The sequence below is a fragment of the Lissotriton helveticus genome, chromosome 1_1, assembly GCF_964261635.1.
Source record: "Lissotriton helveticus chromosome 1_1, aLisHel1.1, whole genome shotgun sequence".
NCBI lineage: Eukaryota > Metazoa > Chordata > Amphibia > Caudata > Salamandridae > Lissotriton > Lissotriton helveticus.
This window is the reverse complement of record NC_136057.1, coordinates 1508249551-1508272443: the sequence shown is the minus strand read 5'-3', so window position 1 is coordinate 1508272443 and position 22893 is coordinate 1508249551. Positions and strand designations below refer to the sequence as shown.

General features: G+C 48.7%; 1 protein-coding gene across 3 annotated transcripts in view; it reads right to left on the bottom strand.

The window, feature by feature from the left end:
• ATF6 (activating transcription factor 6) overlaps nt 1-22893 on the bottom strand; it is a 1455481-nt gene that overhangs the window by 980848 nt on the left and 451740 nt on the right. For all 3 annotated transcript variants that reach the window (XM_078686796.1, XM_078686788.1, XM_078686804.1), the window contains one exon: nt 12187-12319. In XM_078686796.1, coding sequence (XP_078542922.1) covers nt 12187-12319 — 133 coding nt within the window. The remainder of the gene's footprint in view (nt 1-12186; nt 12320-22893) is intronic.

Here is a 22893-nt window from a genome sequence, read left to right as displayed (position 1 = left end):
CCCCCCCGATATCCCCGGCGTGGGAGGCGGATCTAGGGGTTGCTTTAGACCCGGGACAACGAAAACGAATAGGGACACTTACCAGGAAGGTGTCGTGTAACGCACGTTTCAAACTGATCCATTTTAATTTTATGCACCGCACTTACGTGACCCCAGTTGCCTTGCACCGCATTGCCGCGGATAAATCGGATGACTGTCCTAGATGTGGTACAGTCGGAGCCGGATTTCTCCATCTGGCTTGGGAGTGCCCGCTGGTCGGGGACTTCTGGAGGGCAGTAGTAGTCCACATCCGAAAAGTCACGAGCCTGCATCTTGACCTGTCCCCACTTCACTGCTTGTTGGCCCTGGTCCCCAAACCTAGGAAGAGGAATCTGTCATATAAAATGCTGCAGTTGCTTTTGGTGCTGGCTAGGAGACGGGTGGCTATTACTTGGATGGGACAGAGGGCACCAGACATGTCATTGTGGCTTCGGGATGTCGGGGAATGGACATTGGCTGAGGAGACGCACATGCAGCATACGCATAAAGATGAACGGCTGCAGGAGGACTTGCTCGCATGGCGTATGATGTGCGCTGTGGGGTCGGTTGACAGCGAGTCCGATGCAACTAGTGCTGAGTTGTTCTCCTCTGAGTAATCGGGACCTGAGGAAGGGGAGGCGGAAGGTGGGGAGGGAGAGTTGGTGGTGGGGTAATGCCCTGATGACTGCGCACAAGGTTTCTTACTGTCAGTTTCTATACTTGCAATGTATCCCGAGGATTTGACTCTTGTATCTCCTGTTATATCTGCAACTGTTGGAGCCATACTAGGACTGTGAACTGTGTACACCTGTATTTATCTCTACTGATGCCAATTCTGGGGGGGACTATGTTGTTTATCTTGCTGAAAAAATAAAGTTAAAAATGTTTTTTTTTTAAAGATACACCGAGTCCCCTCCCGTGGTCTGACGATTGTCAGTTTTTCCGAATTGCGCGATGCATTGTGTTCGGCTCCTGTGTTGGGTACTCCCGACTACAGTAAGCCTTTTTCGCTTTATGTCCACGAGAGAGAGGGATGTGCGTTGTCAGTGTTGACGCAATCTTTTGGGGACAAGCAACGTCCATGCGCGTATTTCTCGTCGACTTTGGATCCGATAGCTAGAGCGTTTCCGAGTTGTTTGAGAGCCACAGCGGCAGCAGCTGTTTCCATTCGACAGTCTGCTGGCCTGGTCATGAATAATACGTTGATTGTGATGGTTCCACATGCAGTGGGTACCTTGTTAAACAGGACTCACACACAGCACTTAACTAGTGCTCGATTGTCAGGGTACGAGTTAACACTTTTAGCGAGTCATGTGCACATAAAGAGATGCAATACGTTGAATCCAGCTACGCTGTTGCCGATTTCAGTAGAGACAGATGTTTCTGAACAACATGATTGTTTTCTCAGGACAGAAGAGGAAACGAAAGGGAGAGTAGATCTTAGGGACACTCCTCTTGTGAAGTGTGATGGTACCTTATGGGTGGATGGTTCATGCTTCAAGCTTCCGAATGGTGATACGACTGCGGCATATGCTGTTACGACTTTGCATACGATTGTTGAAGCTGCACATATCCCACATAATTCAGCTCAAGCAGCAGAGTTGATTGCACTTACGAGAGCGTGTGTGTTATCGAAAGGAAAGAGAGTGACCATATATACCGACAGCCAGTATGCGTTTGGTGTGGCTCATAGTTTTTGACGCTTGTGGAAGGAACGTGGGTTCCTCACGTCTCATGGAACGAAGATTCAGAATGGTCAGTTGGTGAACGAACTTCTTGAGTCACTTACCTTGCCGTTGCAAGTTGCGATTGTGAAATGCAGTGCACACAAGAAGGTTACCGATGACGTTGGTCGCTGTAACGCGTTTGCAGATGAAGTCGCGAAAGACGTAGCGAGGGATGTGATGAGTTGAATGTATGTTTCAGGCCCTGTAAGATGGATTGGTGATGTTGGAATGTGTGAGGATACGATAGAAAGTGTGAAGTCTATTCAAGCTGAAGCTACAGTGAGAGAGTTGAGTGTATGGAGAGAGAGTGCGGGTAAATTGGATGCGAATAGTTGTTGGGTTGAGTTGTCAGAACATCAGCGATGGTTGTTACCCGATGCGTACGTGCTTGCAGTGGTTACGATGGCGCATGGAATGGCTCATATCAGTGTGAAAGGGATTTGTAAATTGTTGGCTCCAGTATGGCAAAATGCTGGAATTCCTAAGTGTGCAGAGAATGTGGTCAAGAATTGTATGGTTTGTTTGAAGTACAACCCTGGTAAGGGAACTCCAACCCCAGCTGGTCATTTTGCGCCTCCAACGTATCCGTTCGAGGTTTTGCAGCTTGATTTCATCCACATGGAGAGGTGCAACAACCTGAAATACGTACTCGTAGTTGTTTGCGCCTTTTCGAGATGGGTGGAAGCATATCCCCTAAAAGACAATACTGCCTTGTCCACAGCTAAAGCCCTTGTTAAGGATTTTTTCCCTAGGTATGGTTTGCCGAGAATGGTGTGCAGTGATAATGGGAGTGAATTTGTGGGTCAAGTGATGAAGAGAGTGTGCGAAGGGTTAGGAATCCGGCAAAAGTTCCACGCTGCAAACCACCCACAATCAGCTGGACTAGTAGAGTGCTAAAATGGCACTCTTAAGTTAAAACTTGCTAAGTTACAGGCGAGCTCTGGTCTTAAATGGCCTGATGCGTTGCCATTAGCACTCCTGTCAACTAGGATGACTGTACATTCTCGAGTGGGACTTAGTCCCTATGAAATAATTTTTGGTCGCCCGGCAAACATATGGGGAGTGCCGAGGCCGACGAAAATCAGCGAGATTGAACACCCTGTATTGCTTGACTATTTGTATGATTTGACGGCTAAATTGCGTGTCTTACACCAACAGGTTCATGATACACTGCCTCAGGTTTCTGACGATCCAGGGCATGTCATCGATCCTGGCTCCTGGGTGCCGATCAAGAATTTTCGGCGGACAAAGAACGATCAGCCTCGCTGGACTGGCCTCTACTTGGTACTCTTATCAACGCGATCTGCGGTGCGAGTGCAAGGAAAAAAGAACTGGATCCACGGCGTACATTGTAAGAGGGTTCCTTTACCTCTGCCGTACGACCGGTGGGTCCAGGAGGGCATTGCTGATTCGGAAACTGACACTGTGCCTCGTTTTCTGCCTTTTAGCGATGCACGTTTAATTGGGACAAGTTCTGAGCGAGAAAGCGACGATCTTCTACAAGAAGCTGTGCCACCGTCAGTTCGATTGGACACTACTGAGCCTGAACTCCTATTCCGCGACCAGACATTGCCTGATAAAGGCCGTTATAATTTGCGACCAAGAGTCATGGGACAAATAAATTGACAGAATTTTCCTTTTTGCTATTTTTGAAATTCAGCTCTCCCATCTGAGAAACTGTTTTGACCGATTTTTGTTTTTCGAACCGCCATCCGGGTTCAGCTGTAGGGTCGCGGTGTAAAGTCTTTGGAGTGCAAGCCGAAGACACAAGGTCGACGGTTCTGGTTGGTTCTAGGGCGTTCCCTGGCTGACAGACGCATTCCTTAGCACGGAACACCCAACCGCCGCGAACGGCATGGTTAGAGGATGGAGTTTTTCAAGATGGAGAGACCCGTTAAGGAAACGAATTTTAAGAGCAAAATGTGTGAAATTATGAGCAGAAAATGTTTTTTAATATTATGTCTTTTTATGTCACTTAGCTTAATGATGTTTTTAATGGGATATGTTATATTCTCTTTTCAAGTGACGTTTGCACCCACTGCACAACCTATACCTTCTTCTACTGTCTCTTCGCATTCTTTTCATCCTCTGCCTGAACATGAATCCATTAGAAGATTGGAATTCGTTAATAACTCCTTTGTTCAGCTTCTGCACCAACACCAACTAGTAGTGAACACGACTAACTGTTGGGTGTGTGGCCTTATGCCTCATACTACTGGTAAAGGTATTCCTTACTTGGTCCTGCCATTCAGCTACAATGGTTCTGTGTGGGCATACAGAACAATGTTCATCTATGCTCGTGAAGTCTACCCCCTACGTTCTGTGAAGGACAATCCAAAGAATAGTGCTCTAGTTAAGGGTATAGTCGATATGATCAGAGGAGTTAGCACCTATGAGACAATCCCGAGAGATGAGACACTAGCGTACATTGGATGGAACGTGACTGGATATGGAGTATCTGCACTGAGACGTATGTTTTTGCGTCCCAGACTTCCCCATCGTTTCTAGCAGCTAAGGGTACCTATTTTGTCTGTTACGATAGAGCGTACACACGGTTGCCCCCTGATTTCTCGGGCACTTGTTTTGTCTCGTTCCTGTTGCCTCCCACCTACACAGCTGCGGCAGATTACCACAAGACGAGAGTTGTCAGAGGTGTCTTCAGTAAGGAAGATACTGCAGGACAAGAATTAGGAGATTTCTTGAAGGGTTTTCTGCTGTTTTGGGGACCGATGGTTAACAGCAGGAACATACGGCGAGAGTGGTTGATTCCACCGTAGTTGAAACTGCCGGTGCCCTTAGTAACTTGACTGTTGAGCTCCAGTCGGATCGCCTTATGACTCTCCAGAACAGGGTAGATGTCATACTTGCAGATAGAGGAGGGGTATGTAAACTGATCCAATCGAGCTGCTGCGTTTTCATTCCAGACAATGCTCCGACAGTATACCAGGCCATTTCCAACTTACATAAAATCTCTGAATCTATACATGTGGATAAGGGAGATTGGTCGTTGATGGGATGGTTCTGGGAACTGATATCCACTTGGGGATGGAAGATTCTGATGATCATTGGGATGGCTTTAGCAATTCTTTTCCTGTTCTGTCTCTGTGTGCAGTGAGCTCCTGCCATATGTGGCCTCTGTGCTACTACGTGTAGAAGGAGCCCTGTCCCAAGAGAGGTACTAAGTAATAGGGTCATGCTTCAGCAACATCTTGATGATCTGATGAATATAGACCTGGACTCAGATTGACGTGAGTGTAGGTTATTGCCTATGTAAGGGCAAAAGGAGGGTCTGAGGTTCCGTGAATCCTGAACCCGTTTCATAAAGGTCATGGTTGCGCTATGAATTTGATATTAGCAAACCGTAACCAGTTAGTACGGCAAGCCTGAGTGTTTTCGTCACGTTACACCGATGGATTCACTACGTATTTAGGGATTCGTTCTGAACCCTCGGGTTCCATTTTGTATACGGCAGCCATTTTGTGGTTGCCCTCACATAGGCCGATGACTGCGGCCAAAGGAGTCTTTAGCACACGTACACTTTAGCTGACTTCTGAATGACCCGAGCAAACTGACCCTCTTGCCTGAAGCCAAGCTTGTTAGGCCAGTTCCTTTCCCAGTAGCTGATCAAGATTGAGGATCAAGGCGCAGGACATCATAAACCTTTTATTGCACGCAAAAATGTCTTATCTTACTCACACCTGTCTTTGCTCCTTTCTTTATGGTCCGTTTACGATGGGGATGTGCCCGTTTTTATTATGGGTTCGATCGACCTGTCTGATGAAGAATGTTGGGTCTGACCAATGATCGATTATGGACTGGGCAACTGAAAAGTGGGTTTTACCGTCATACGATACCTTTGATGTGGATGCATGTGATTGTACAGTTTGTAAATGTAAAGTATTTGACTGGAATGTGATTTTTGGCATAAAAAGGATGGCTTGCTTGGTAAAATTGAGCAGTCTCCTACGAATATACAGCCATTGTACTTCGTGGACCTCTGTTTCTGGTTGCAGCCAATACATTCGACCTTTGACGTCAACAAGAAGATTCCGTGTCTCTGTGTTTAGAAGACAGGTGAACTCGGAGACTTTGGGCATGTCCCCTGACGCAGCTGGGTCTTAAATAACCCGGTTATTCATTGTGGGTAGCTGTGCGCCTTATAAGTTAAATAAAATAAATGTATAAATAAATAATAAAGTATTCTAAAGTATTCTAAATTACTTTCTGCAGACTGCTATGCGATGCTTCAAATTTAAGAGTTTCATAAGAATCTACTTTAGAATGAAAAATATTATGCCAAAATGTGCAACACTTGAAATAAATATTTTAAAATAATGCAGCCCTCTGAACCAACAAAAACATTGATACTAACTAACCCTATTGAATAAAGTTTTTTGTTTTATTTCTGGAAGGTTTGGGGGGAAAAAAACAAGTTACTTACCTTCGGTAACGCTTTTTCTGGTGGATACAGTATCTGCCTGTGGATTCCCCACCTTGTGAATATCCCCTGCCCCAGCAGCTTTCGGAAATTTTTCGTAGCTCTCCACGCTGACGAGGACGACCTCACAGAAGCATGGCTCCGCTCGCAGCTCCGCTGACGTCACCGGAGCCATAAGAGAGCCTCGTCGGCGTTTTTTACGTGCCTACGTGGCACACGGACGGACCGACACAAATATATACACAGCATACACAGTACACAGTATTCAAACCAACACACAGAATGTGAAATCAATGCAGTAAAGCAAAAAGAATAAAACACTTCCATTAAAAATAACAGATAGAAAATATAAACATTGTAGGTATACAAGGGTGGACAACGGGGAGGCGGGTGGGTCAGTGAAGAATCCACAGGCAGATACTGTATCCACCAGAAAAAGCGTTACCGAAGGTAAGTAACTTGTTCTTCTGATGGATACATCTGCTAGTGGCTTCCACACCTTGTGAATAGAGTCCCACAGCAGTCCCCACTCCCGGAGAAGGGTGTCCACCCTTCTATACCAAAAAGTCCTGTAGGACGGAACGCGCAAAGTGACCGTCCCTCCTCACTTCGGAATCTAAGCAGTAATGTTTCGCGAAAGTGTGGAGGGAGGCCCAAGTTGCCGTTCTACAAATGTCCTCTACAGGAACACCTGTAGACAAGGCAGATGTTGAAGACTTTGCTCTGAATTTAGAATTTAGAATTTTAGACTTTGTTTTGGTAGAGTGAGCTCTTGTACCCTCTGGAAGGATCCTTACCGGCCAAAGAGTAACAGATCTTGATGCACAAGATAATCCATCTGGAAAGGGTACGCTTGTGCATCGCTCTGCCTTTCCTGCAGCCAGTAAAGCCCACAAAGAGCTGGTCACCCACACAAAAGTCTTTAGTCCTATCGAGGTTAAAACTCACCGCCCTTTTAGGGTCCAGGCGGTGAAGCCGCTCCTCCTCCTTGGAAGGGTGAGGGGGAGGATAAAAGGTAGGAAGGGTAATGGACTGCCCCAGATGGAAGGGAGTTACCACCTTAGGCAGAAAAGCAGCCCTGGTCATGAGCACCATTCTATCAGCATGAATGATCAAGAACAGGGGTTTCGAACTCAGAGCTTGAAGCTCACTTACCCTCCTTGCCGAGGTAATGGCAACAAGAAAAACTGTTTTAAAAGACAATAGTCTCAAGGGACACTTGTGCAAGGGCTCAAAGGGAGAACCTATCAAGAAGGTTAAGACAAGATTTAAGTCCCATTGAGGCACAATAAAGGGAGTGGGCGGAAACTTGTTAGTAAGGCCCTTAATGAACCTTAACACAATGGGCGACATGAACAAAGACAGCTGATCCGGCAAACAAATGAACGCCGAGAAAGCCGATAAATGGCCCTTCACAGTAGCCACAGCAAAGCCCTGCTGGGCTAGAGAGAGAGCAAACTGAAGGATGTTGGATAAGCGAGCCCTTAAAGGGTTGATAGACCTCTCCCCACACCAATGGACAAATTTGGACCACCTATAGGAATAGATAGACTTGGTGGAGTGTCGCCTGGCTGATAACATAACGTCCACCACGTCAGGCGGGAGAGAGAAAGAATTCAGGTTGCCCCGTTCAATCTTCAGGCATGAGGGTGTAAGATCTGGAGATGGGGGTGTAGAACCTGCCCCTGCGACTGCAAGAGGAGGTCTGCCCTGAGAGGGAGACGGAGCGGAGGGTGCGACGAGAGGTGAAGCAGATCTGTGTACCACACCCTTCTTGGCCAATGCAATGTGATCGATATGACTTGGGACGGCCTTGACGCATCTTCCTCAGAACCCGAGGAATCAAGGGTTTGGGAGGAAACACGTAAAGGAGTTGAGAGCCCCAACTCAACTGAAACGCGTCCCCCAAAGCTCACCGCATCGGATACTGGAGACTGCAGAATGACGGGCAGTGAGCGTTCTCCTGAGTGGCAAACAGGTCCACCTGAGGGGTTCCCCACGTCCGAAAGACGTAACGAACCACCTCCACTCGTGGTCGGCAGAGAACTGCCGACTGAGACTGTCTGCATGCACGTTCAGAACTCCAGCCAAATGATTTGCCATCAGACAAATATGATGGTCCTGAACCCAGGAACAGAGACGCAGAGCCTCTATGCAAAGACAATGCGACCCCACTCCTCCCTGCTTGTTGACATACCACATCGCGGTAGTGTTATCCGTCAGGACTTGAACCGACTGACCGCGAAGGGAAGGGAGGAAGGCCTTGAGCGCCAAACGTATCGCCCGCAACTCCAGAAGGTTGATGTGAAGCAACCTTTCCTTTGGAGACCAAAGACCCTTGATCTCCAGATCCCCCAGATGAGCACCCCACCCTAGAGTGGATGCATCCGTTATCACTGTGGCCACCGATGGAGGTAGATGGAAGGGCTTTCCCGGAGACAGATTGCCCTCCACGCTCCACCAAGGCAGATCCGCTGCAGCTTCTCTGGAGATCCTGACTGACTCCCTGAGATCTCCATTGTGCTGATACCACTGCCTGCGGAGGCACCACTGGAGTGCCCTCATGTGCCAGCGTGCATGGTTGACCAACAGAATGCAGGAAGCAAACAGACCGAGCAGACAAAGGACCTTCAGGACTGGCAGGACCGCTCCATTAAAGAATAAAGGGATCATTTCCTGAATGTCGAGAATCCTTTGTCGAAGAGGGAATGCTCGACTGACAGTAGTGTCCAGTACCGCACCTATGAACAGGTTGCGCTGAGAGGGCACCAGGGGAAACTTGGGCACATTTATCGAGAAACCCAATTTGTACAACAGCTGGGTTGTCACTTGCAGATGATGAAGCACCTTCTCTGGCGACTCCGCATTGAGCAGCAAGTCGTCCAGATAGGGGAAAACCGGATTCCCCAATCTCCTGAGATGGGCTGCTACCACTGCCATCACCTTGGTGAAGACTCAAGGTGCAGTAGTAAGACCAAACGGGAGAACCGCAATCTGATAGTGTTGCGACCCTACCGAAAAACAGAGATACTTCCTGTGCGACTTTTGGATTGGAATATGAAAATACGCATCCTGCAAGTCGATGGACACCATCCAGTCCTCCTGCTGCAGCGCTTGAAGAACCTGCACAAGGGTGAGCATCTTGAACCTCTCCTGCTTCAGCAAAAGGTTCAAGATCCTGAGATCCAGGATTGGACGTAACCTGCCATCCTTCTTGGGTATCAGGAAATACCAGGAGTAGCATCCCTGACCACTTTCCAGCTCTGGAACCACCTCTATCGCACCTTTTTTCAGTAATGTTAGGATTTCCTCCTGCAGTAGAAGGTGGTCCTCCGAGCAAGTCCCTTGGCAGAGAATTCCCGAAAGGGAAGAGCATACCCATTTTCCACAAGATTTAGAACCCAAAGGTCTGTAGTAACCGATTCCCAATCTTGCAGAAAATGGGTAAGCCGACCCCCTACAGGACCAAGATGATTCAGAATGGTGGATCTAGGGCTGCTTTGCTGTGGCAAGAGGGAGGGGAGGTAGAGGAGGAGGAGGAAGAGGGCTGATGACCTCGTGGACGACCTCTGTTCTGGCCCCTGTAGGTCTTATACAGGGTATTTTGCTGCTGCTGCTGCTGCTGAGGCTGCCTGTACGCTCGAAAGGACAACCTTCCAAAACCTCTGTACCTCCTGTAAGAGGAACCTCTAGGCTGCGCCTGTAAGCCCAGAGACTTAGCTGTGGCTTTGCTGTCCTTAAACTTTTCTACGGCTGCATCTGCTTTTATCCCCAAACAGCCCAGAACCATCGAAAGGGAGGTCAAGAAGTGTTACCTGCACATTCGGAGAGAACTCCGAGGACTTGAGCCAAGGACTTCTCCTTGTGGCAACCGAAGATCCCATAATCCTGGCAACAGAGTCCGCAGTGTCCAAGCCACTCGAAAATAACCTGATGTGCAGCTGCTTGAGTGTCCGCCACAACCTCATTAAAATTCTGTCTGTCCTCTTTAGACAATTTAGGAGCAAGCTGTTTTGCAGTCCATTAGAGCGTGAATGTAACGGCCCAAAAGACAGGTGTCATTTGTGGACTTCAAGACCATACTTGCTGAGGAGAACACCGTTTTAGCTGACTGATCAAGCCTTTTCGAGTCTCAATCACCAGGGACTTGAGGAAAGGCCCCAGAAGATTTCTTCGAACAGGCAGCTTGAACCACAGGCTCTCAGGAGAAGGATGAGATGTTAGGAACTCCGGATCTCCTGGAGCCACCCTGTACCTCGCAGCAACAGATTTTGATACTGCTGGAGCTGAAAAGGGCTTATGCCAAACCTCCATAACTGGCTCAGTGATGGCATCATTAAAAGGCAATAAAGGCTCTATTACAGTGGAGGAAGAATGAAGAACCTCAGTCAAAATATTGGACTTAAATTCAGCTGTTGGAAGCTGCAGGTCTAAAAGCTCCGCTGCCTTCCTTATAACTGTGTGGTAAGGAGCCACATCCTTAGAAGGAGCATCTGAAGGAGGAGAAAGCTCCCATTCCAGGGACATATCAAGGCCACTTGCCTCCCTCAAATCTTCAAATAAGTCCTCTGACTCTTGAAGTTCACCTTCCTCCATTTCTTCCTCTGCACGATAAAACTGCTCCTCCAAAATCCTCTGTGCCCCCCGCCTGGACCTTATCCTCGGAACCGGCGTTGGCGGAGCCAGACACAACTCCGACGGATCCGGAGCCGGCATCGAACACGGATCTGGAGGCACAGGCTGGGACGAGCGAGGTTGAGCTGACGGCGCCGGAGATGAAGGGAACGGCGTCGATGTCCTCAGCGCCGGGAAATGCAAGGACTGCGCCGCTGAAAGAAATGGCATAAAGGGTGCCTGAGCATAAGCCTGAGGAACCCCCGGGTTAAAGGCCATAGGACCCATGGGACCCGAAGGTGCTCCAGAAAGGTACATAGCTCTTGCAAAGACTCTATACATTGCATTTAGGTAATGTGATGGATCTTGACCTGAGCCAGGGAAAGGTGGGTAAGCGCCTGGTACAGACTCAGGTTGAGGCATTACCAGACTCGGGCCAAGTGGCGCTGACGGTGGAGCCAATGGAGTCGACGACTCATCAGGTACTGGAGCCTCTTCCACCGGAGCCGGAGAATGAGCCGGCGTCAGAGAGGGAGCCGGCATCGGAGAATGCACTGGAGAAGCTGCAGGCGAAGCCGAACGAACAGGAGAACACTGATTCGAGCCTGAGGGAGAAGGAGAGACATAGTCCTTACGACGCCGAGGAGATGGAGAAGTCGATTTCGGAGCCGCGTCCTTATCTGAACGGCGTTGAGAGCCGTGCCTCTTCTTCTTCTTATGCTTCTTTGACTTTGAAGCATGACCCGACGTCGACTTCGAACCCGACCTGGAACTCGACCTTATACTTCTTAGACCTCTCTTCTCCTTTCTCATCTTCGCCATGAACAGCTCGGATCACGACATCGAGGGTTGCGACAGCAAGCGCAACCCTCGATGTCGTGATCCGACAACAGGCACCAGACACAATCTTCGTGGGAATCCGTGATGGACATAGGGCCCCCGCACTCCCTACAGGGCTTGAACCCTGACTTCCTCGACGACATCTTCAAGAAAGAAACAAGAGAAGTATTCCAGAAACACAATGTAGCAACAAAACCACGGAGAGTCACAGAAAACCGTTAGCGTCGACGGCGCGGAAAAAAGGGAACTGACGTCATCACACCGACGAGGCTCTTATGGCTCCGGTGACGTCAGCAGAGCCGCGAGCGGAGCCATGCTTCTGTGACGTCGTCCCCGTCGGCGTGGAGAGCTACGAAAAATTTAGGAATTCTGCTGGCACAGGGGATATTCACAAGGTGAGGAATCCACTGGCAGATGTATCCATCAGAAAGGTATAATCTGACCCTCGCTAAATGTTTTACTTTCACACCTGAGATTTACTGCAGATAAGGAAAAAACCTCCCACTCCAACACAAGGCCCTCAAAAAAAAAGCATAAATCCCATGATACCTGCAAATGTTGGTATTTTTCTTGAGGCTCTTTCTTCTTTCGATGTCAGTTCTGGAGTGAGACAGGGTTTGGGATGTTCCAAGTACAACGAGAGGGGAGACATCTGGGAAGTGGAAGACAAGTCGAACTCTTCCTGTGATTGAAGTAAAATTGAGAAAATAAACAATTACAATTGATTTTGATCAATTCTGACGTGATGCTGAAAGTGACATGCACAGCTATGTAGTAGAGATGGGTGAGCCACTGAAAGCTCGAGCCAAGTGTCTGGCTCAAAGTTAAATCAACATCAACTTGGTCTTTCCGGCCAAAAAGGAGCCAAGCTTTCATGTGGCTTCAGCCTGCCACCCAGGCTCTAACCTTATGTGCCAAGACAAATCATAATCCTTCGATGCAAAAAAAGAGGAGAGAGGGCTGACTGCACAATGTGAAACCTGGTATAAATCACAAAATTGTGTGATCGTAGGCAAATACTGTATATCACAGAGCCTCCTTTTCTTTCAGTATCATATATGAGAGAAACTTCAAATATGTGAGCTCTGGATGTGCACTGCTCAAAAAACTTGTATTAAACTTAATAGATTGTAATGTTGTTCTATTTACAATAGGGTCATTTTTCATTGCGGTGGTTTCTACTCATTTTTAAAAAGTATCTCACAACAAATACCACTTAATGTAACAACATAATCTGATGTACTAAGGTGATACGTTTCACGTGTGAAAGAAACACACTCAACTTTCTAAAGATTAGGAATGGTCACAGAGTACCAAACATCTAGCACAAGTAAAACAAGCATTGGGATAGCCAATAGGTCTCGCCTTTGGGACCTTAGAAGTGGTTAGTCATGCAGCGAGGGTAGGAGAGGACTGGGGTAGTGCGCTCAAGGTACTCTACTCGTGGGGGGTAGGGAAGAGGTAGACAAGCTTGTGAGCAGGAGCACGTAGTGGTCTTAAGCACAACTACATTAAGTCTGGGAGTTCAAACTTCTGCACGACACACCAATGCCTGTTCCTTATAGACACAGGGCACCTTTTTTTGCTATCGCGCTCGTATTTGATATCCTAGGCGGCTTGAAGTGCATATTTCTTACTACATGTAACTTGTCAGTTTTGGAGTGTCGCATATATGCTGTGTATGTTTTATAGGTGTCCTTACTCATAACTGATGCTTAGTGAGATTGTAACATAAGCAGTTTTTAAAAAAGTGGTCTGGAGAAGAAGCGTGCACCTGTGTAACAAACTCCGTATTGATCTGCGCCACGGTGTGGGTGAGCACCTTCCTGCCACCGCCCTGCAGAGAAGTGGTGCGATTGCCACCGCCATGGTGTCTGTTTGAAGCAGTTCCCAGGGAGCATGAACTTAGATGCCCTGGATTGTGTACCTGCCACGCGCCGAGACTGCACAAGCCAATGCAGTTCACTCTCCCGAGCCTAGGCCATATATGAGCTAGAAGCTGGAAACACATCAAAAGGGCCCTGTTTTGCCCCCCCCCACCCTCCCCCTACATTGATCGGATGGCAGGAGTGAACATTGTGTGAGGGGATGTGGATGGGGGGGTTCGCAGGTATGGGAAATGGCAGGGCGGCAATTGGGCACCATTGAGGGATGAGGGAGGTTTATTGATTTATTTGCAAAGTTTTATATAGTGCTGGCTAGACCCGGAGGTATCAGAGTGCTTCACATGAGGATCAGGGAAATACAGGGTCCATAATTACATAGACAAGTATAGACATAGGAAAAAAGATTGGAGAATATATAGGAGAAAGATAGGAGAAAATATATTGTACACAGTTTAACATGGATTAGGCCGTTCAAAACCTAATTCAAATCATTTTATATATCTAGAAGTAGTGAACTATGCACCCCATCTAATGAGCTGCAGTTAATCTTGGTGAGAAAACTGTGCTGAAATATTTGCCCAAAGTAAGTGGAGGAGTGTTTCTCCCCCTCCCGCCGCCTCTCCAGCTTGGAATTTCTCCTTACAGCTAGGCTTGCATTTAAGACGCTCCGCGCATTTTTAAAAATCCCGGTTTTGTCCTATTATTTATTTTATTTTGGAACACTGTCTCCCCTGCTTTTATCCTTGTTCGCATTGCCGCATGTAAACTGTTCCCTCACCGCTACTTGGGCGGGCCGGTCCCTCGCGCTTTAGTTCGGATTGGGAGCCATCTTGGGAGGGTCGGGGAAGCGCTCCATTGTCCTGCGCTCCAGCAGTCAGCTGGACTGCCTAGAGGCTGTCGCTCAGAGCAGCTGCGGACAGTGGAGAATCAGTACTTAAACAAGACTGGAGGTAGGCACTCCTTGCTTGGAATTTCTCCTTACAGCCAGGCTTGCATTTAAGACGCTCCGCGCATTTTAAAAAATCCCGGTTTTGTCCTATTATTTATTTTATTTTGGAACACTGTCTCCCCTGCTTTTATCCTTGTTCGCATTGCCGCATGTAAACTGTTCCCTCACCGCTACTTGGGCGGGCCGGTCCCTCGCGCTTTAGTTCGGATTGGGAGCCATCTTGGGAGGGTCGGGGAAGCGCTCCATTGTCCTGCGCTCCAGCAGTCAGCTGGACTGCCTAGAGGCTGTCGCTCAGAGCAGCTGCGGACAGTGGAGAATCAGTACTTAAACAAGACTGGAGGTAGGCTCTCCTTGCTTGGAATTTCTCCTTACAGCTAGGCTTGCATTTAAGACGCTCCGCGCATTTTTAAAAATCCCGGTTTTGTCCTATTATTTATTTTATTTTGGAACACTGTCTCCCCTGCTTTTATCCTTGTTCGCATTGCCGCATGTAAACTGTTCCCTCACCGCTACTTGGGCGGGCCGGTCCCTCGCGCTTTAGTTCGGATTGGGCGCCATCTTGGGAGGGTCGGGGAAGCGCTCCATTGTCCTGCGCTCCAGCAGTCAGCTGGACTGCCTAGAGCCCTATATCAACCGATTGTAATGACGCGCAGCGTGGTCGCCGCAGCCACGCCGGAGTCATGCCAGAGTCCAGCCCGTCTGCGCCCGTCCGCGTTGAGGACGCGCTGGACGGCTGGACTCTGCATCGTGATTTTAATATACCCCCCTCTACAGCTACTCCCTTCAGGAAATGCTGCGCCTGAAGCCTCGTGTATCAGGTCGCATGCATTCTTTTGAACCCGCTGCTTTTCTTTCCCCTTTACAATGTAGCTGCTATCTTAATCCTAGTTTATTCAACTCCCCTCAACACTTCCCCTCTGGTCATCCTGGCCATTCGGATCCGATTTGACCTAGGAGCAAGGGAGTAGAAGGCATTCTAGTTAATGCCCGCTCCCTTGTTAAAAATAAGATAATGTTCAGGGAGATGGTTTCGGATAGAAAGCCTGACCTTGTATTCGTCACCGAAACATGGGCTAAAGAGTCGTCTGGCCCTGACCTACTTGAAGCAGCCCCGGAAGGCTACTGCCTGGCTAGACTTGACAGGCAGGGTCGAGCGGGAGGCGGCATAGCGATCTTTTATAAAGATCATTTACAATGCCATATTGTACCTATTCCTGACTTCCCAGAGTGTTTTCAAGCCCTCTATTTTACTATAAAGGTAGTACAGCGCCCTTTTCTTAATGGCATTCTATTATATCGACCACCAGGCCCGCGAACTGGCTTTACCTCCAGTCTTTTGCAGGCTCTGGAACCTTATTTTGGGCGAGAGAACTTCACCATCCTTGGCGATTTTAACTTCCATCTAGAACGAAATGATGTTTCCGACACCTTAAGTCTTACTGAAGGGCTGGTGTCCTGTGGACTGGTGCAGCTAGTCCGCGGGCCCACTCATCGGGCAGGCCATACGTTAGATGGTATCTTTTCAAATGACGACCGCCTGACCACTAAGGATCCGCTGCACTTGTCTTGGTCCGACCACCTTGCCATTCCATTTCATCTGGAGTATGATAGGGAGGAAGGAGGCAAGAAGGGAAATCACGTTGTGGAAATGGCTAGAAACTTTAGGAATATTAACAATCACTCGTTTGAACCCTGGGCTGCTAGCCTTTCTACCATGGGCATGGATAATGTACAGACCACAGTCAATCACTTTGAGTATGTTATTACTGAGGCTATGAATGAACTGGCCCCTACACTGACTCGTCGCCGAGCCAGGAAGAGACCATCTGCCCCGTGGTTCTCCGACTCCCTTAGGCTCCTTAGGCAAGAAGTAAGGAGGAAGGAGAGGCTTTGGCACTCCAGTTGGGACCTCAAGAATAACGAGGCTCATAAACACCTTATCAGGAAATATAAGGCTGAGATTGTGCAGGCTAAACAGGACTACTTTGTGACCCTGACATCCTCGCTCTCTTCGCCGAAGGAGCTTTTCAAAATCGTTGACTCTCTTGTCAATCTACAGGCCCCTGACCCTGTCGTACCTTCGCAGGATCTATGCGATAGGATTGCCTCTTTTTTCCACACTAAGATAGAGGACATCCACTTAGCTCTTGAAAAACAAAGAGCCTGTATTAGTGTGCCCACGGACATGGCTGAGATAAGCATGCCAGCCACTAACCTCTTTTCATTGGGCTCCTTGGACTCTTTTCCACCCCTTACTTCTGAGGATCTTGAAATCTTGACTGATAAGATCAAATCCGGTTCCCCCTTGGATACCTGCCCACTGAAAATCATCAAGCAGTGTAGGGAGACCCTTTTACCACCGCTGCTAGAAATAATGAATCTAGCTATAAGAAATGGTGTCTTCCCGTTGGAGTGGAAGAAGGCAGTGGTAAAACCACTGCTAAAAAAGGCCTCCCTCGACCCGGAGGTCTTAAAAAACTTCCGCCCAATCTCGTTGCTTCCTGCTCCGGCAAAGATGCTTGAAGTTCATCTGAACAAGCATCTTGCGGCTTTCGTGGAATGCTCGGGCTGCTTGGACTCCTCCCAGCATGGATTTAGGAGGGAACATAGCACTGAGTCGGCCCTCACCATTGTGCTTGATAACATCCGTAGGACAGTGGATGGGGGCCAGACCACCCTCCTGGTCCTTTTGGATCTGACTGCTGCCTTCGACACCCTCTCCCCCTCAGTACTTACATCTCGTCTGAGGGACGTGGGGTTGGGGGGGGCGGCCTTGGATCTACTGACATCCTTCCTCGCTGGGAGGGAGCAAAGAGTCAAACTGGGCGAGTTTCTATCTCCATCCCGATCTGTGCTATGCGGGGTCCCTCAATGGTCGGCTCTTAGTCCGACCCTGTTTAACATCTATGTGACCCCCCTGGCCAGACTTATAAGATCTTACGGGATGGAGGTAGTTTCCTATGCTGATGACACCCAAATCCTCGTCTCTCTTTCCCATTCAGATGTGCAGACCGCCTCCAAGTTTAGATCTTGTATGGAGGCGGTTGGTCACTGGATGATTCAGAACTCTCTCAAACTGAATGGGGAGAAGACTGAGGTGATGGTGTTTGGAGGGAACAATAACATCTGGTCAGATAGTTGGTGGCCCAACTCGCTCGGAGCTTGCCCTTCCCCTACAACATCTGCCAAGAATCTGGGGTGATGATAGACCCGGTTCTGGATATGAATGGACAGGTGAGCAGAACCATCTCCACCTGCTGGGGCCTAATCCATATCCTTAGAAGGATTAGGAAATATCTATCATTAAAATCCAGAAAACAGGTAGCTGTGGCATTAATAAGCTCGCGGCTAGACTACTGTAACGCGTTGTATGCGGGGCTGAAAAAGAGCCTCCTGCAGCGCTTACAGGTGGTCCAAAATGCCACAGCAAGATTTGTCTTGGACGCTCCCAGACGTACTTCGGCTACGTTAGCCAGGAAAACACTGCACTGGCTTCCGGTAGAATACCGAGTGCGGTTCAAGGTCCTGTGTATGACCTATAGAGTCATCACAAAAAATAGTGACTCTGGAGTAAGCTCCATCATCTCTAATTACATCCCTGGAAGGAACCTGCGTTCCTCCGGGAAATTACTTCTGTCAGCCCCTCGTATACGAAGAGCTAAATGGGGTGGCAGGGCCTTTTCCACCCTTGCCCCTAAATGGTGGAATGAACTCCCTCTGGATCTCAGGTCCCTACCCACATTGCAGGCATTTCGTGGTGCACTTAAAACTCGCCTCTTCCTGCAAGCCTATGTGTAATGGATGATTGGTTCTACTTTTTGATTTTATTGTTAGGCGCCTTGATACCTTCGGGTTATTGTTTTTTGCGCGTTATAAATTATTTTCATTCATTCATTCATTCCAGCAGTCCTCACTGCTGGCAGGGTTACCCCTGTGTAGTCCAGCATGTGAGAAATACCAATAGATTGCAATCTTAGTAGAGGTTTCTACGCTTGATGCCCAACAAGTTGGGCGGCGCACCTGAAAGTATATGTTTCCCCATTCTTTATGTGTGAATGACCCTCCCAACGCCTGTTTCCCAGTGCCTCTGGGCCGCAATTTTCTCTTTCACATCGGGGTGGGTCAGGAGGGTGTATAATTTGTTGATAATATGCTTGTCTCCATCTTTGAGTAGGGGCCATTTCTCAAGGGGAGCGAGTGTCCATCTCGCCTCTTATTGTACCTCAGGGGGGTATCCAATGCTTGATCTGCAGGTAGTGGAGGTGATCTGTTTCAGGGATACCATAGTTTTCAGTTGCTGGAAGGAGATGAGACCATCAGCGTAAAAAATAAAATGTGCGATGGACTTGCAGCCAGTATGTTGCCTTGCCTAAAGGGTTGTAGGGGAAGGCCGGAAGCAAAGTCTGAGTTACCAAATATGGACGTAAATGGTGTTGGGGGGGGCTGCGTTCCTTTCGAGTGGCCACTCTAACCCAGGCTGCGAGGGTAGCTCTGGTGATCGGCAAGGAGTATAGACTGCATGCTCTGTAATTCGTGTATAGCCTAAGTACCTTCCGAAGGTGCTCTCCCCTTTTTGCATGCTTCTCCGTCTCTGGGAGGTGCCACTACACCAAGAAGTGGAGCTGTGCCGCTTGATGGTAGTGTACATTAAGAACCTCCAGGTCCCCCTCTCCATTAGGGTGGTATATCTGATTGTGATGCATCATGGGTGTTAGCTTTCCCATACAAAGCATGGATTTCAGCATACCTGCAGGTAGTATCAACGGAAAGGCCTGGAATATTAATAGACCCCTGACGAGTATTGGCATCTATAAGTCAGAGCCAGGAGAGGCTGTAATGCCTTTATTTGGCGATGTTTGTCCGTATATGGCAGAGTAAAGTGCTGTAATTGAGTCCTGGATCGTGGAGGTAATCTGTACTCCGAGATACAATACCGAGAATGCAGTCCATGCTAGAGAGTAGCTGGCAGCCAATTGTTGCTGCAGGGTGGGTTACATCAATATATTGAGGGTCTGTGACTTCTGTATCTTAATGCAAAAGCCAGACACCTTCCCAAACCACTTTAACTCCTCTAGGAAGGCTGGTAGGTATTGCAGTGGGATGTCTAAAGCTACTAGGACAGGTTTTGCTGGGCTGTGCCATTAACATATGTGTTTGTAGGGCTACATAGGGATAAAAATACAACAAAGCCTCGTTAACAAGTGAATGGTCTTGAAAGACCTGTGAAGTACTGGAGTGCGGCTGTCAGCTGAAACACTCTGTGTGTGTGTGTGGGCCCGGGAAGCTGCTGGGGCTGAGACACAGGAGGGGTAGAGTAAGCACGGCAGCGTGATGAATGTGCGAGGGGCGGGGTAGTGTTTTTAATGAAGCAGTTTCAGGTCAAGTTGCGTTCTTTTCTTCGGGTGTGACTGCAGTAGTAGCGGCCATTGTGAATGTACGCACTCAAGGATGTCAAAAGCCCTGATGAGCGTCTGAAATCGACCTGGTTTTTTTTGTCCCGGACGGTTGTATTGTAGATTGCTTTCCACAGAGCAGACTTGTGCATTCATGAAATCTAACAAGGCATCATTGACATTGTTTGAAAATTAGCTCAACTCTGAACTGGTACGTTTGTATTTTTTCCATGTACTGGTCTCTGCCCATCTTCCTCATGGTCTGGCTGTGCGCCGCTCGTCCTGCTGCAGTAGAGAGGGGCAGGGGGTGGGTGGGGGGGGAAGTAAGCGTGGCAGCGTGGTTAATGCGCGAGGGGGGGAGTGAGAGCGGCAAAGCAAAACAAAAAAATTATTGCGTGCCGGCTTCCTTCAACTCTGGGTCTGTCGCGCGCGTGCACTATTTAAAGTGAAAGCACGCCAGAGTTGAAGGAAGCTGGCGTGAACAAGATGGCGGCGGACTGTGCACTGTACCACGGACCCGCGCTTGCAGTCTGCTATGGACAGATGGCGGGAGCAGCTATTTTTGTCCATGCAGGGGCGTGCATGAGCCCACGCCGGAGAATTGATTCCAAAAGGTCCTCTCTGGCGAGAACGGCGCATGGGCTGCTTTCGCCAGGCGAGACCTAATAAAAGACAGAGTTACACCCCGAGACAGTCTAAACAGAGTATATCATAGCATGCAGTGGTCTCATTCAAACGGAATGTATGTACTATGTAGTTATTATGTTTTTTATTTGGCATTCAGAGTAACTGCTCCAGAGCATGTTAGAACCAAGGAAGCTAAAAGAGGGGGTGAATGAAAGAGGGTGCCAAGCAGCTTGGCTTTTAAAAACCATTTAAAAGATACTCAAACCCCATGGAGCGGTCACACGCTGGACATCATAACATGACCAAAAAGCGAGAGCATCTTAACTGTCTTTTTAAAGGCTGATATTTTCTCAGTTTTTCACAAATAGGTGGTTACATTTATTATAATACCCAGCCGTATGAAACAAAACAAAAAAGGCAAGGCTTAAGTTGTTGCTTTGTTAAAGAGAGATGGCATGGCAAGGAAATATTGTGAGAAGTTGGCCTGATATATGATGCTCACTAGTTCTAGTGATCACCTTGTATCAGTCCAAACAACCCTTATGGTGATTGGTTGTAAGTCAACCTTATAGACCAGCTATCCTAATGGTAGCATGGACAAAGCAGTCTTAGGCTAAACTCTTTTGGCATGTGAAGCCAGCTGTTTTACCACAATATAACCCCTTGAATACCAGATGAAAGGACACCACACAGGTTGTTATGAAAATAAACAGTATATTTATTAATAACAAACACCTCTGAACTCTTTATGAGGTCAGAGGGCTAAGCACATGACAATCTCTTAAGAAAAATCCGACAAGTTGCACAAATTTACACAGGTGCCTTAGAGGCACGACAAACCATATACTAAGTAAGTGGAATGTGAGAGTCGATAAAAAGAATGGAGCTGTCCAGAGGCTGGAGGTTCGCTAGGACTACGCTATCTTCACCTTAGGTAAGTAATAGGAGGCCCACGGGACGCGTGTGCAGAGTGTGAACTCACACGCGGGATGCGTAACAACGTCTATGGACAGTACAGTTCAAGTAAACGGTAAGTACGGACAATCCTGACTAGTTAGGACTAAAACGACTGTGGAACTGGACACTAGGACAGTTAAACTACCCTTGAGCACCGAAATGCTCTCGTTACCTCACCCACGGGCTGCGGGTGCATAGGTGTCAAAGTGCGTCGGGTTCTCGCGTTGAAGTCAATGGAGCCTGAAAGAAAAGATGCTGCAGGCGACCAGGAGGAAGATGTCCGGTGCGATCCAGGGGTGGATCGGTGAAGAAGAAGACCTGAAAGCAGATGGGACAATGTTCACAGTCACTAGCCAGTGACTGGAGTGGAACCAGGAAGGAACCAGATGTCGTTGTCGCGATCAGGTGAAGAGTGGACGCTTGACTCTGCAGCCACGTGGACCAGGAGGTGTCTTCGACGACCAGGATGAAGGCACGAGCTGTCCCACGCAGGCTCTCGCTGTCGGCGGTGTTGGATCCGGAATCGGCGTCAACAGGCCTTGGCAAAGGCAACCCACCCGGTGAGTGGAGAAAGCGTCTGGTGCGGACTAGGAGAGTCCGGGGTGCCCCTCTTTTGGAAGGGAGCAAGGGCCAGTCTGGAGCAACCAGACCAGCAGCAAAGATTCAAAGGTTTGTCGTCTAGGAGGCCACTAGCCAGCCGGCAAGTGACCAGACAAGGCGTCGAGCATCAAACAAGCAGAAGGGCCCCACGCAGATCTCGTGGATGCTGGAGGGCTGCTCTTCGGTGCAGGGGCTGCTCGGGGCTGGGGCTTCTCAGTCCCCAAAGCACTTGGTCGAGTTTACCTCGGGAGTCGTGATGTAAGCGAAGTGCAGTTTCTTCCGAGATGGCCGGTCCCACGTGTCTCGTCGCACCCACGGGTCTCAGCTGTGCTGCAGATGTAGGTTGAGGTCGGAGAGGTCTGGGAATCCGGGTCTCGTCGGGCTCTGAAGTCTGGATCCTGGAAGGAAGACGACAAAGGGAAGCCGCTGGACGCTTGATGGTGCCTGCAGATGCAGGGTGGACACTCCTTGCCCAAAAGGGAGATTCTTCAGTCTTCTGTGGAGCAGAACGTCGAAGTCCAGAGTTTCTCCTTACAACGTTGTTCAGGATAATCTAACTTAGAATGGGACCAGCTCCTACCTTTATCCTGCTAAAGGGGGCTGCACTACTGCCTAGGTCCCTCCCCTGGGTGGGACCAGGTAGGGGGGTGGTTACACCCCCTATCCTTTGTCCGGCTTCGCGCCAGAACTGGGGCAGGGGTGCCCCAGCAACTGGTTTGAGCCGGTGTATGCACAGGGCACCTTATGTGCCCCAGGCATGTCTCATTCCTTTCAGGCCGGTCCTACCCAATACACAAAATCCTGTCTGGGGTGGTGCTAGCACCTCCCAAGGCAGGAAACCCTT